Source organism: Diabrotica undecimpunctata, chromosome 9, assembly GCF_040954645.1.
Source record: "Diabrotica undecimpunctata isolate CICGRU chromosome 9, icDiaUnde3, whole genome shotgun sequence".
Classification (NCBI taxonomy): domain Eukaryota; kingdom Metazoa; phylum Arthropoda; class Insecta; order Coleoptera; family Chrysomelidae; genus Diabrotica; species Diabrotica undecimpunctata.
The window spans coordinates 31060990-31075931 of NC_092811.1; the positions used below are offsets into that span (position 1 = coordinate 31060990).

Consider the following 14942-nt stretch of genomic DNA (forward strand, 5'->3'; position numbering starts at 1 on the left):
TTGCCCATATATTCTGTATTAGTTCAAAAATCTTTCTGTATAGTGTCTCCTCACCGTATTTTATAAGCTCTGCACATATTCAGTCTTCTCCAGCTGTTTTCCAATTTTAAATTTGCCAATTTTCTCTTTCACCACTGTATAGGTCAATACTTCTTCTTCTTCTTCTTGTTCCGTGTTCGTTATTGTTTGTCTTTCTTTATCTCTATCGCTTTATCAATATATTTCTTTGTAATACTTCTGCCATTTTTCTGCTTCTATAGCTATATTAGCTGTCCGATTTCGGTTACCTAATTTTAAGTATGGGTACAATGGTTTTGAGTAGTGTCTCCTATTTTCTGCTTCTCATTTCTTAATTTCTTCTAATTTTTCATTTTTATTTCGATTTAAATAATTTCTTTGTCTTTTGCCTTTGATCTTTGTATTTTTTCTGTTCCTCTTCTTTGCTTGCGCTTAAACATTTCAATCTTGTTTTATTCTTTTCTTCCACTGCAAAATTGCACTCATATTCAAACCAATTATTTCTTCTTTTATTTTGCATTTTGACAACCACTTCCTCTGCTACATTGTTAATTCCTTGTTTGATTTTTTTCCACTGTTCCTCCATTTGTTGTTCTTTGAACTGCATCTCTGTATTTACTTCTTATACAGATATTCTTGTTACTTCTTTCTCTTTCAATTTATCTACGTCCCATTTTCTCTGTGTTTTTGGCCTTTTATTCTTCGTTGTTTTTATTTTACATTGTGTAATCACTAGCATATGGTCCGAATCCATATGGCCCCTCTGTGAGATCTAATGTCATTTATCGATTGTTTGTGTCTTTTTAATCAGTACATGGTCTATTTGATTTCCCTCCAGACTTCCTGGTCTCATCCATGTTATTTTGTGTGCTTATTTTATATCTCGTGCTACTTATGTCCATGTTTAATGATGCTGCTAAATTACATAGTCTTTCTCCATTATTGTTTGTTACGTCATGTACTGAGTTTTCACCTGCCATTTCTCTCAAGCAATTTTCTTTGCCTATTTGAGTGTTGCAATCTCCTATAATGATTAATACATCTTCTTCTGGGATTTTCTCGGCGTTTTCTTCTAGTGTTTCATAGAACTGTTGTTTTGTCAATTCATCACTGTTTTCTGTGAGTGCATAGACATTTATTATGGACAACTTGTTCGGTTTGCTGTTTGCTCTTATGTATAATATTCTTTCACTTATGGGTTTAAATTTCATAACTTTATGTCTTATTTCTCCTATTACTATAAAAGCCGTTTCTCCATATCCCTGTTTTTCTTCGCCCCCATACCATACTGTATAATTTTTCTTTTCGATTTTTCCATGTTCCAATGTTTTTTTGTTATTCTCCCAATTCTCTTTCTCTTTTCTGTATTTTTCTCAATATTCTGAATATACCTTGACTTATGTTCCTCTTTGTTTGCATTGTTTGTTTTCTTTTCATCTATCCATTCTTATTTTTTCTAGTTTTTTGGAGCCTTTTCAATTTGCATTCCATTTCATTACCTTGGTCGACCATGTGCCGTGGAATTCTTCACCCAAAGAGGTGGACAAAAATTAAGCCAAAAAAAACAGAGAGAAAGATTTAATATATAAACTAATTTTAAATCGAGAAATGCCTTTTTATAGATGAACAATATTTTTCTTTCTATTGAATTATCCGCACTTCAGCATTGAAGTGTGACTATCAGAAGTCGAGAGTAGTCAACTGACAAATAACGTTTGTCGACTGAAGTGAGGCATAGAAATTGATATATGTCCTATCATCTCATAGAATATAATAGGGTCTGAATCACACAATAATTGTTATAATTATTATAATATTTAGTGAAAATGAAAATTTGAATTTAGAAGACAGAATACTAAGTAAATTGAAAGTTAATCGAAGGATTGCGTTGAGCGGAAAGAATTCTTAGAATAAAAGTAGTAAAATGAAAGATAAATTAATAAATGAGTACAATCAAAAGAAAATTGATATAAAATAATTATTAAAAGAAAAATAACAAATATGTGACGTTTATAACGTTACAGAAGGAAAACAATGTGGTCACAATGGCATCAAATTACGATAGTATTCAACCACTTTCAAAAGTGAAACGTTGGTGTGCTGCTGCCAAAGAAAACAATTGATGTACCCCAACCAAAACTTTTTTAAATATACAATGCTTCAATGGGCGGTGATCACTTTGACTTATTGGTTAATAACTACCGAGTCGGTATACAAGGTAAGAAATGGGGGTGGCCTATTTTTACTCACATACTCAACTCAACTCTTAAACTTGTAGAGATTACAAATAGCTGGAAATAGGGAAATTGATCTTTTGGCTTTTCAACGAGATGTAGTAGGTTATAATTTAAGAACTTTTGAAAAATCTACTTATTCTAAAAAACGACTAGCAGTATTTGTACCAATTAGTCTAAAAATGGATAAACTTTTGGACAATTTCGATGTCGCTCATGCCATCAAAAAGTACGTTGGACTTGTATAAAGTGTGAAGTTACTCTGTGTTTGGAACAGCCCAGGCTGTGGGGGAAAAAAGGATGATTTTACAGTGTAATCCAGGAATTTATATAATGTGGACTAGGTTATATATAAAGGGTAACCTTAGGAGCAATTCCCCAGTTCAGTCAACAATAAATTTTTGGTTGTTTATTTATGAGCGTTTATAGGTGCAAAATACGTATTTTTTGAGCTTTTTTCATTTTTTGCCTAAAGTAAGTGTTGTAATTGGTAATTTCTGTATAGATTATGAAAGTACTCTAAAAGACTTTCAATTTGAGCCGGTATACGTTCAATTTAATTTATTTGTTATTATAAAAATGACGAATGAAGGTCAAAATTAAAAAACGTAATATTTATTGCAAAATTGCTTTTTTTTATTTCAAATATATCACATTCAAGCCTATCAAATTACGAATCGAATGAGCCATAGTAGGCCTAGATCGCTTAATTTATTGCTGAGATACGTTTATTCGTTTATCCCACGACCTTCAAATTTGAATGCTCATAGGATTGTCAAAAAAAAAAATGGTATAGGGCTAATTTTTGTTTCATTCTCTTCCTAAAGCCATAGATTTTCATATTCCACTGGAAAATAAGGAAAAAAAAATTTTTAACCCTTTAAAAACAATTATTTATTAAGTTGTAAAATTGCAGTTATAAACATTTAGAGCTGCAGCGCCCCTTACGTACCATACAAATTTCTAATTTGGAGATTATTGTAGCTGGCTTCGAGACAAAGATTAATAAAAAAACAGTTTTCTACGACCAATAGGAGCCGAGTTAGGATAATTTTTTTAAAAAATCACAGAGGCTTTATTAATAACAATTAAGAAACAAATCTGGCGACCCTCGGAAAAATTTGCAATATCTCGGTGAAAAATGAACCGATTTCGATGATTTTTAACCCCCAACCCCCATAAATTTTTCTTTAATATTCAATTTTTTTTCAATTCTTTTACTTGTACAATACTATTAAACGTTATCTACTTCCAAATTATTATTGAGAATATCTCCATGAAACATCCCCATTTCTAAAAAAATTTAATATTCTAAAATATAAACTACTATTATTTCAATATTTATCTTTTTTTTTAAATACTTACTCTGCTTCGCTGTGTAAACTTTTATCAGTGAAAAATTATGTTAAAGTAAAGTTCAAATGATTAAAATTTCTATTTAAAAACAATCTATTTTCCAAAAAAAAACTCAACAAATTGATTTTAAAAATTTTTGGTCAAACTAGATTTTTAGTACAATTTCATGAGAAATTAAATAATTGGTTTAATAAATTAAAATAAACATCATATATACGTATATCGTAAATTGCAAATTACTTTGATAGAAGGAATACATTAGTAAAACAAAGATCTTCTTCTTCAGTGCCTTATCCGGTCCGGATGTTGGCGATCATCAAGGCTATCATGGTTTTGTTGACTGCTCTGCGAAACAGCTCCGCTGAGGTCATCCCAAACCATTGTCAAAGATTTTTCAACCACGAGATACGACGACGTCCCGGTCCTCTTCTGCCAAATACTTTACCCTGCATAACGAGTTGAAGAATTCGTTATTTTTCTTCGTTCCGCATCACGTAGCCGAGGTACTCAAGCTTACGTTGTTTAATTAAATTAAGCACTTCTTTTTCTTTTGTCATGCGCTGTAGGACCTCAACGTTGGTGACATGGTCCACATAAGATATTTTTAGTATCCTTCTGTATATCCACACCTCGAAGGCTTCGATTCGTTTTTCAGTGGCTTGCGTCAGTGTCCAGGCTTCAACTCCATATAGTAACGCTGGAAGAACGAGATAACTCACTATCCGTATCTTGGTTCCCAAACTGAGATCACTGCAGCACAGCAAGGATCTCAACTTAATAAATGTAGACCGTGCCATTTCAATTCTGGATCTAATCTCTTGAGCGTAGTCCCATTGTACGTTGAGGGTAGTTCCGAGGTAAGTGAATCTGTCGACTCTCTGGATCTCTTCGCTACCTGCCATTAGTGCCCCGGGATCTAAATTTGTACGGCTGACAACCATGAATTTAGTTTTCTTAATATTGAGGTTCAGTCCGTATGTTACGCTCATAGTTCGCACTCGGTCTAGTAAGGCCTGCAGATCGTTTAGGCTGGTTGCTAGTAATACAGTGTCATCGGCGTAGCGGATATTATTGATGTATTCACCGTTCACTCGGATTCCCATGTCTAGGTTTGTGAGGGCTTTATTAAAAATCTCCTCAGAGTATATATTGAAAAGAGTCGGCGATAACACACATCCTTGCCTTACTCCTCGCATGATCTTCACTTGGTCGGTCAGCTGGTCTTCGGCCTTGACTTGAGCACGCTGGTTCCAGTATAAATTCATGATGATCCGAATGTCCTTCTCATCCAATCCTACTCTTTGTAGTGCGGTGACCATCTTCTGGTGCTAACAACGGTCAAATGCCTTGGCGTAGTCAATAAAACAAATATAGACATCACAACTGACATCGCGGCATCTCTGAAGTAGGACTTGTAAGGTGAAAAGTGCTTCACGTGTACCCATAGAATTGCGGAATCCGAATTGCATTTCACCGACCTTTTCTTCGCATTTCTTGTAAATTCTGGCATGTATGATTTTAAGAAAAATTTTAAGTGCATGACTCATAAGACTGATAGTTCGGAAATCTTCGCACAATAGCCATTCCTCTGGGATATTACCTGAATCGTATATGGCGTTGAACAGTTCACTTAACTCCTTCGTGCTCACTTCACTCATCACCTTAATAAGTTCAACGGGTATTTCGTCCGGACCTGTAGCCTTACCATTCTTAGACTGTTTTAAAGCAGCCTTTACCTCGCTTTCTAGAATTGACGGCCCTGTCATGCAATTTATTTCCGGAAGGTTGCCTCGGTCGTCCCAGAAAAGTTCTTCGATATATGTAACAATAAAGTATTTAAAAATTACCAGACTTAAAAACAAACATGACTTCTCCAAAAAATGTCGTATGATCAAATGGGTTAAGATAATAAAATTGTGAATATCTAATAGCAAATCTACAATTTATCTAGTTAGGTTTTACACGATAAAACTCAATTATTATTTCATGAACTTTTAATTTTAAACTCGATTTTATTCATAGAGTGTAATATTTTAAAAGGATTTACAGAGATTTTAGCATAATATAATTAGAAAGATCTACGAGTACATTTACATTATACAAAATAAATCCTTTGAAAATATCTTTATGCATCTGTATTTACTTTGTATTTACCTCTTTTCGTAATGGAATATTGAGTCGACTAAATTTGCGGGAATACCAAAATATATAACGATATGACACGAACAGACAAGGGGGAGTTTTAAGAAAGGTTTTATATTATTATACGGTTTGGAAAAATTATAATTTGTAACGTTTAACTTCGAATTATTATTTTATTCCAATTTCTTTTGATCTTGTATTTTATTTTACTATTTTTTATTCTAAAAATACTTGGCGTTTAACTGTCCTATTTATACCAGTGTTTTACAACTTTTTTTTGTGCCATGCCCCACCCTAGCCTTTGTAAAATTCTTATTCCTCCCCTTATATAACATTGTAACATTGTAATAACGGGAGCAGGTTATTAAGAATTAAGAGTTAACAGTCGAAGCTAGTGTTGTCATTCGTTAACTGGGTACTCTCTCTATTATTGTACTTAGAGAACCAATTAAGTAATTATGAGTATCCAGTTAGTTCGAGTTAATCAACCCCATACAGGGGATAAACTACCCCTAGAGTTTCACTATATGGAATTCTTGATGAAATCAATCTAATAAACATTATATGATTATCCAACATTATTATAACATACTTATTTTTAAGCACTAACTCCTCTTTCAGCTGAATATGAAGATGGAAACGGTAGCGATAGTTTTCTTGCACATTTGGTTGAATTTGTGTATTTGATTTCTGTTTCATTACAAAGCCCTGGAGCGACGGCCTTTTGTATTAAGTAATGCTTTAATTGACTCATTATTTTGTAATTCTGCGAATTCTTCTTGATACTGCATATTTGATATATCAGACACATTCACTGATATTGACTGCATTATTCATGTTGGAAAATCATTTTGTGTTAAATCAGAAAATCTTTTTTTAAATCAACCAATAGAATATTCAGATGATTGACAATAACAAGTAAAGTGATATCAATTACTTTCCATTTTTGTTGAAGAGACCTCGGAAGCCCTGAAGAAGACATTAGAGAGGATGTCAAAAGCTCGGTGCAATGGGAATCAACGCGGTTCAACCCGGAAGACTGGTGAGTTTAATATTAATTTTTGTAATAGTATTAATCTTAGCTCTAGGTTTAATTTATATATATATATATATATATATATATATATATATATATTAATATATATATATATATATATATATATATATATTAATATATATATATATACATGTATATATATATATATATATATATATATATATATATATATATATATATATATATATATGTTCCGTGGTTGTGTGATGCGTGTGATAAACTTATCTACCACGGACACAAAAATAAAAAATAATAATATTGTTGAATAAAACGTAGGAAAAAGTGTTAATAATATTTATTTTGTAAAACGTAATTAATTCTCAAAGGGACGGTATTTTTTGTATATGTCTCGCGGACCGATGCAAATGGTGTCTCAATGATTACTGAAAACTAAAACTCAACACAGAACACGCGTTGTTTGTTTTTAAAAGCCAGGCCATAAATTTTATTACAGGGCTGGTCGTTATATTAATTTCGTTTCCCATAAATGCATATCGTCTCCGGTGTAATTAATAAACGTATGAAAAACTGATTGCAACTTGGTGCAAGTTTCCATGTTTATTAATTTGTCCAACTATTGCGCAATATGGTGGAATATTGCGTAGTTGGCCGGAACGCTCTTATCGTGGCATTATCTTGAAGAGACAATGCCATTATGGTTTTATTAGGTGGTGGAAATAAAACACATTCTTTCTAAGAAGAAAAAAACTCAGCTTCAGAGTCTTAGAAAGATTCGGAGCCCTTCGAGCAAAGCGCTCTAGGGAGCTACCCTACACGGGTAAAACCATGTGTTGACACTGACTGACTTGAGATCCGAAAATGTCCCATATTTAAAGATAAATTAACTTTTATATGAAACCTTTTCATTTCTCAACCAATTAAATTTAATTATATGTTCCAGAAGGAAGGGCGATGAATATCGAAGTGCGTGATTGGTGGCACTTGATGACATCCCCCCTGCTTTGGAGACTCTGAGGCTGATAAAAAAAGCTAATTTTATTAAAAAACTTATGAAAACAATTTTTTTTACAAATCACATATAGGAAAGAAAAAAAAATGCATAAAATATATTAAGAGTGTATATGTCCATATTGTCAGATCTACTTACAGTCCTCTAACACACACTACACTCGCGTACACTCGCGTAGCGCGCACTTGCACTGCACAAAAACACTCACAGGCGGTGGTCGGTGTTGTTGACAGCATCTGCAGGTCCATCCTCGACGACGTGCTCTTCTACGGCGGCTTCGTCCTCTCTAGCTGTACGTTTCCCATCTGCATGTCGCCGGTGTGTCGTAGGCGAGTTTGCCTGAGCCTCCGTGGTGCTCTGGACCACATAATGGTAGGGCAGGCAGTGACTGGCTACTGCGGAGACATCCATTGCATCAGGTACTTAGCATCAAGTAGGCTGGCTCGTCGGAGATGTGGCACATCGACGGTTTCAGGGCTGCAGAAGGTGGATATCGGCCTGTTAGTTTTGGTGTACTAACATCTGATGCTTCTCCCCGCTGTTTTCTTGAGTGGTTTTGATGCAGGCATCGTGTTGGAACTGTTTGCGATTTTCGATCGCGGAGCATGGGAACTCTAACATCTCGGAGTCGTGGTAGAGTTCGTTGAAGGTTGGGCGCCATGTCGTCTTCGGTGTAATTAATAAACGTAGGAAAAGTGTTAGCAACTTGGTGCAAGTTTCCATGTTTATTAATTTGTCCAACTATTGCGCAATATGGTGTTATATTGCGTAGTTGGCCGGTACGCTCTTATTGTGGCATTATCTTGAAGAGACAATGCCATTATGGTTTTATTAGGTGGTGGAAATAAAACACATTCTTTCTAAGAAGAAAAAAACTCAGCTTCAGAGTCTTAGAAAGATTCGGAGCCCTTCGAGCAAAGCGCTCTAGGGAGCTACCCTACACGGGTAAAACCATGTGTTGACACTGACTGACTTGAGATCCGAAAATGTCCCATATTTAAAGATAAATTAACTTTTATATGAAACTTTTTCATTTCTCAACCAATTAAATTTAATTATAAGTTCCAGAAGGAAGGGCGATGAACATCGAAGTGCGTGATTGGTGGCACTTGATGACATGCAACGCACTCAAAATGTATAAATAAGTAAATAAACATATTGAAAAAAACACATTTATATTTCTTATGTATATAAACCATTTGCAAAGACGTAAATTTTAATATGAGATTGTTTTATTTAATTTTTGAATACAAAAATTTAATTCGTAATTAGCTTGTCGCTATATATATATATATATATATATATATGTTATGCTCTATCAAACTAAATTTTTGTTGTATTATATTACCAATATCCATTACAGTAGTTTTAATAATAAAAGTTAGACATCGGCACTTTTTGATCTTTTCCTGGAATATTCTGTATGAGTAATGTTTATTCTAAACTATATTCATGAATAAATATCAAAAATATAAATTTTTGAATCGTCATTATTAATTCTATTTTACTACCATAAATAGGATACTGGAATTCAGCGTTATATTATCAAAGTATGCAGCATTTTAATATTCATTTGAATGTGATTGTGCTCAAGTCGTTATTTTTTTTTAATTTTACATTTTATTGTTGCCATATGTATAAAATGTTTTTTATCCAATTATAGGTATTTGAAAGAAATTATTTCACGGTAAGTAATTAATATTTTAACGAATATTATTTTGAAAAATACAGATGAAAATAAAGTAAATACATTAATTTTTTTCTATTAGTCTACATACTTATAATTTTTACAGATGTATGTCCAAAAGCGCTATTATTACAAGAATTATAAGATTTAATAATTAATCCTAATTGTATGAACGCTGGAGAGATTGATGTAATAGTGCTACTGCAAACATCAGAACCTTATTCTTTCAGATGAAGATGAAGCAGAGGATGATTTAGTAAGAACAGCCAAATCAAACTTCTAAATAAATATTTTTCGTGTACTTCCATTCTTTTAAGTGGCGGGGCCAGATTTGCCATTTTCTCTCCGTAATATCCCTAAAATTCGAAAAAAATCCTCTTTTTTGATATTCCTTACATATTTTAAGCACATTACCTCATATAAATAATAATTTTTGTTTCCTCTCCTCTTTATTCGAGTCGTGATTATCATTTAAATTTAAATATTATTATTTATGAAATAAATTAATAAAATATGTATATTTAATTTAATATTTGGCCTTCTTTAAATTTTTTATTTCTATTAATAATAATGATACGGTAATATTAACACTGTATTAAGAAAAATAAGTAAGGAACTAAATCTTCTTCGATTTGTATCCCACACGCGATGGCAAACAGATTCAAATGTCTTCAGGTTATTATTTAGTAATAATATACCTAAAAGCTTCAAAGGACTTGGGATAAATATTTTACAGCGATGCAACGAGATGTTACTAAAGCAAGATTGATTTTACAGTTAATAATTGTCTTATATTGAATATTGGAGCACTTAGAAATACATCTTATATTAATATACAGGTTTAATGCAGAAAATCTCCAATGTATATAAGAAAAACATAAGCTGGGGATTATTATCAAAAATATTGGAGACAAATAAAACTCAAAATATGGTCGGCAGGTAATTAAAAGTTAAACAATTTATTAATTAATAACATAATAAAAATAATATGTATAGTCTGTCTAGAAAGTATCCGGAATTTTATATTTTTCCTAATCTTAATAGATTTCCTTTTTGTAACATATTAAAACAAAAGTAATGCATAAAGTAGGTTGTGCCGCTAGTAGGTTATGGACAAAATCGCATGACAACACCATCTGTCAAATATTGTTTTTTGTAAATAAACTTAAGATTTGTGAAATAATGTCGCAAGTAGAAAAAAGAAAAGTGGTGGAATATTTTTGTATAGAAAGGGTGTCCGAAACGTTAAAAAATTAGTGCAATTGACTGAACTCGGAAAAAATGCAGTTCCCCCTGAATTCGTACTTTACATTCAACTTTTTCAAGAGTTAGTTTTGTTAAATTTACCAACTGATTTGGTATTCTTAGCCCTTTCATTGCTTTGAACATTTCTCTTCTATTCACAGAGTTGTAGGCTGCTTTAAAGTCTATAAACATGTGGACGATTGGATCACAGTTTATTTAAAAAGTCAGACAGCTCTGCCAACAATTTCTTCCTACTACGTCCACAAAGGTGTAACTCGCGTAATCCACGGCAGTATATGGCGTATTATGGGATATCACTGTTCAATCACAAATTAATCCCTTAATTTGTAATCTCACATTATTCTTAATTTCTTAACCTTTTATAGTTTCACCGTGTATAACTGAGACATTGTAAAACTATATCGAGTAATATTTTAATAATTAAAGTACATTCACCTGCAAACCTGCCTTAATAAGTTGTCGAATAATATATTTTTCTAATTGGACTTCCTAAGTGTTGCAATAATAGCCTAGATTAAAGTGTAGTGTAAGCTTATAGTTCAAATTTTGTTAGTATGATAAAAGCATTAACCTCTGTGCTAAGGTATACTTTATTTGTGAAATTATAAATTGTCCATCACCATATGGGATGTATGGGCTTGTCAAAGTACGGCCACTTAGACACTCCCACGGTGCATTCCAGAGGGTCTTCGACCAGTCTATTCGAAGAACCCTCTTCGTATCTTCCCAGGTTACAGGTGACCCTATTTGGGATCCGAGACCAGACTGAGGCCGAGGACAGAAAATGTCGCATACTTATTTATATGACATTTTCAGATCTCTCGGCTAATAGTAACAATGAAAGAAGTTTTAAGGCGATGCGATGCGCATTAGGGTGCGTATTAGTCCACGACTTATGCATCAGGATGACATCCCCCTCCTTTGAACTCATTGGCTGAAAAGTAATTTATTAAAAAAAAACATTATATTTAAAACAGAAATACAATACAATACATTAGTGTAAAGAAAGAACAAAGTTTATAATAGTTTGTGAAAAGGTAAAAAAAAGTTTATGAAAAGTTGAAAAAAAGTTTATAAAAGTTCTGAAAAATCGACAAAAAAAGAAAAGTTTGTGCCTTATTCACAACAGAGCACTATAGCTTCTGGTGGTCATCTTATTCTTCTGCAGGTATCGTTTTCCATCACAGCACCTTCGACTTCAACGACTTCGTCCTCCTATAGGCCATCAGTAACCCATAATCTTTTTGCAGCCGTTTTTTTAGTAAGGGGTATGTCTGCACCTACGTGGTTACTAAGCACCACCTGCGGTAGGGCAGAGAGTGACTCCGCGGCTACTTCGGGGCCTCAGTAGCTTCTGGGACTGGTGGCTTCGGTGACTTCTCGGTCGTTAAAACCTCCCACATCTTCAAACTGTGATTTCCACTGCTCGATATAATCGATACAAGTTTGTTAAAATGGAAGGGCTGTTTGCAACACTGCTTATTTATCAATACCGAGGTCCGCGTCTGATTTGTTTACTTCGTTCAATACAGCTGACGACAGGAACTGTGAATCCACTCTTGTTTTCAACGACTGCAGGAAATCGTCCAAAGCCTGTGTCATTTCAATCGCAGCTACTTCTTCATCTTCAATTCTTAAGACTGTCCGATTGAAAATCTTAGCCTCTAGAAAAAAAACTGCAATTCAGGTTAGATTCAAATATTCAAATCATGAAGTGAATCAAAGTAATTTTTGAACACGTTTCTTGAGATGGTTTTACATTATGCAATTTTCATGCTAGGCAAGAGCCAAGCAAGACAGATTATGCAACAGCGCATGCCCACACGCTATTTTCATGAAATTCCTGTGCTATAGGAAAAATTATAACTTGTTCAATTTTTCATACTATTTTGCTGCAAGTTGCTATCAAAATTTATGTTACCAGTATAATAAAATTTATAGTTTAGAATAAAACTGAACATATTATTGGTTAAGTTTTTAATATAATTTATTGGATGTAATAATTTGTGATTTATATTATAATAAATTTAATGCTGGACTGAAATTTCCAGGTGAAATATCTAAAGTTAATGTTTTGGTATATTTCTTCTGTTGGCAACAATGAAAGTGATATCAAAAATTACACGGAAATAGCTCTGATGTAAACAGGCTAGACAAGAGATATGCCATGCAAGACAGACTTGCATAGCATGCGACTTGCATTGCCTAACTGTAAAGCTGCTTCTACCTGATCAAGACTGAACAACAACGAATCTTTCGAACATGGGTCCTTGAAAAAATCCTTCAGTAATTTTGGGCTGTTTTAAGTTTCCAGAAAATACGCCTTTAATCCATCATAAACTCGTAAGATTGATTGCACGCATGTGAACATTTCCAAAAAGCGAGTGTTCCCAAAACCAAGAATTTTCTGGTATTCAACGTTTGCAGTTTTACAATACTCATTCAAATGTGTGACACGAAGAGTGAAACGATAAAAATGTGAATAAATTTTCACCATAATTAATTCCACGTCAAATGGTAACATATTGCAGCCACATTGCAAAGTGTTGTGAATAATGTGAGCTGCACAACCGATTCCCATAAAATTTGGATTCACCTGTGATTGTAGTTTGTAGTAAACATTGTTTTGCCCACCTCGGTTTATATCACCAAAATGAGTATTAGTATTATCGCCGCAGAATGAAACTAACTTTCAGATGTACTTAATGAGATGTACTTTTCAAGAGTGTTCCTCAAGAGCCGCACAATAATATCAGATGTTTCCCCATCTTCAGCCGTAAAATTCAATATTTTCGTCTTCATGCCTTCTAATGGAACGGAATATCTCACCACAACCGGGAACATCTTTACGTTTCCATGTTAGATGCATCGGTAATTATACTGACGTATATTGCGTTGTTCATTACATCAACCAATTGATTTTTGATGTACGGGCCAAAGACATTTTTAACAATTGTCTCACATTTAGTACGAGCTGACTGAAATTTGATTAATCCAAAGCAATTCCAAAATATTTTCGATGAGCAATCAGCTGAGCGAAAGTTTTCATTTTCTTAATCATATGATACCCCCAAACACCTTCCTGAGCTGCTGTCTCTAAATCAGTATTGCTCGATGTCGCTGTTGCCTTGAAAAATTTAGTCAATTTTTTGCTGCTTGCCTCGAAGCTAATACCTCTTTGGTGTTTTTCACGTTTGATGTGACTCACCACATCCGCTCTACCACTGTGGGCGATCGAAAATTCGGATCCACAAGTATCACATTTTACGTCACTGTTACTTTTTTTTTTTCAAAAATGGGAATTCTTCTTGCAATGTTTTATTAAAAGTGCAATAGCGTTTTCTCTTTTTACTTTCTTGTTCTGGTTCCATATTAACAGTAGAATGGAATGAAAAATGTAAAGTCAACTAAACAATGCTTCGGACCTTCGTAGATGATCACTAATCTGTTTGAGGCTTCAAACTTATTAGTGACATAAAATAAATGTTTAGATAAAATCATATTGTAACGCAGCAGATTTGATCTTGGTTCAAATTAATAATTTATTCTTCAAGAATATAGCGCGAATGAAATCAAGTTTGTTTACCTACTTAGAATGGTTGACAAAACCAAAAAAAATTTTCAGCATTACATCGTTGAATGCGTCACACCTCGGTCGTCATGATTGATGTGGATACAATACATGAATTGTTATCGTTTTTGAATAATCTTTTCGGAGGAGAATAATTAAAATATAGAAACGAAAAAAGTGCACAGTTTGAGTTTTCCTATAACATAATTTTACGATAAAATACATGCGTTTTGGATGTGGTATTGATATTAGTATTACACTCTAGAAATTTTCGACTTTTTTTCGTCCCAATAATTCATTTGATGTGAATTCTTAGAAGAATAACGTATTTAAAATTTCAAAATCGAATTTTACCAAAAAGTTAAAAATTCGGATGGCCCGGAAGCCTTGTCCGGGACGCCGGGACACGACTTCGTAATTCGGGCCATGTCCTGGATTTTTCAGACTAGTTGGTTACACTACCTATACGTCGTATCTTGCGAAGAAAGCTAAAGATAAGGAAACTTATCCACATCCCTTATAAATATTCTTTAGCACACCGTTGCATTTATGTCGATAAATTAATATAGCTATCCTTGATATTTGTTTGTAACATTCAACTAACATTTATTTTATAAAGAAATAATATTATTTTATGTTAA

At 33.4% G+C, this 14942-nt stretch overlaps 1 protein-coding gene across 1 annotated transcript; it reads right to left on the bottom strand.

Annotated features, from left to right (window-relative positions):
• Nucleotides 1–821: 821 nt before the first annotated feature.
• Nucleotides 822–1229, bottom strand: LOC140450508 (uncharacterized). Its single transcript, XM_072544163.1, has one exon. It carries the CDS (start codon nucleotides 1227–1229, stop codon nucleotides 822–824), a length of 408 nt encoding a protein of 135 aa, XP_072400264.1.
• Nucleotides 1230–14942: the final 13713 nt, after the last annotated feature.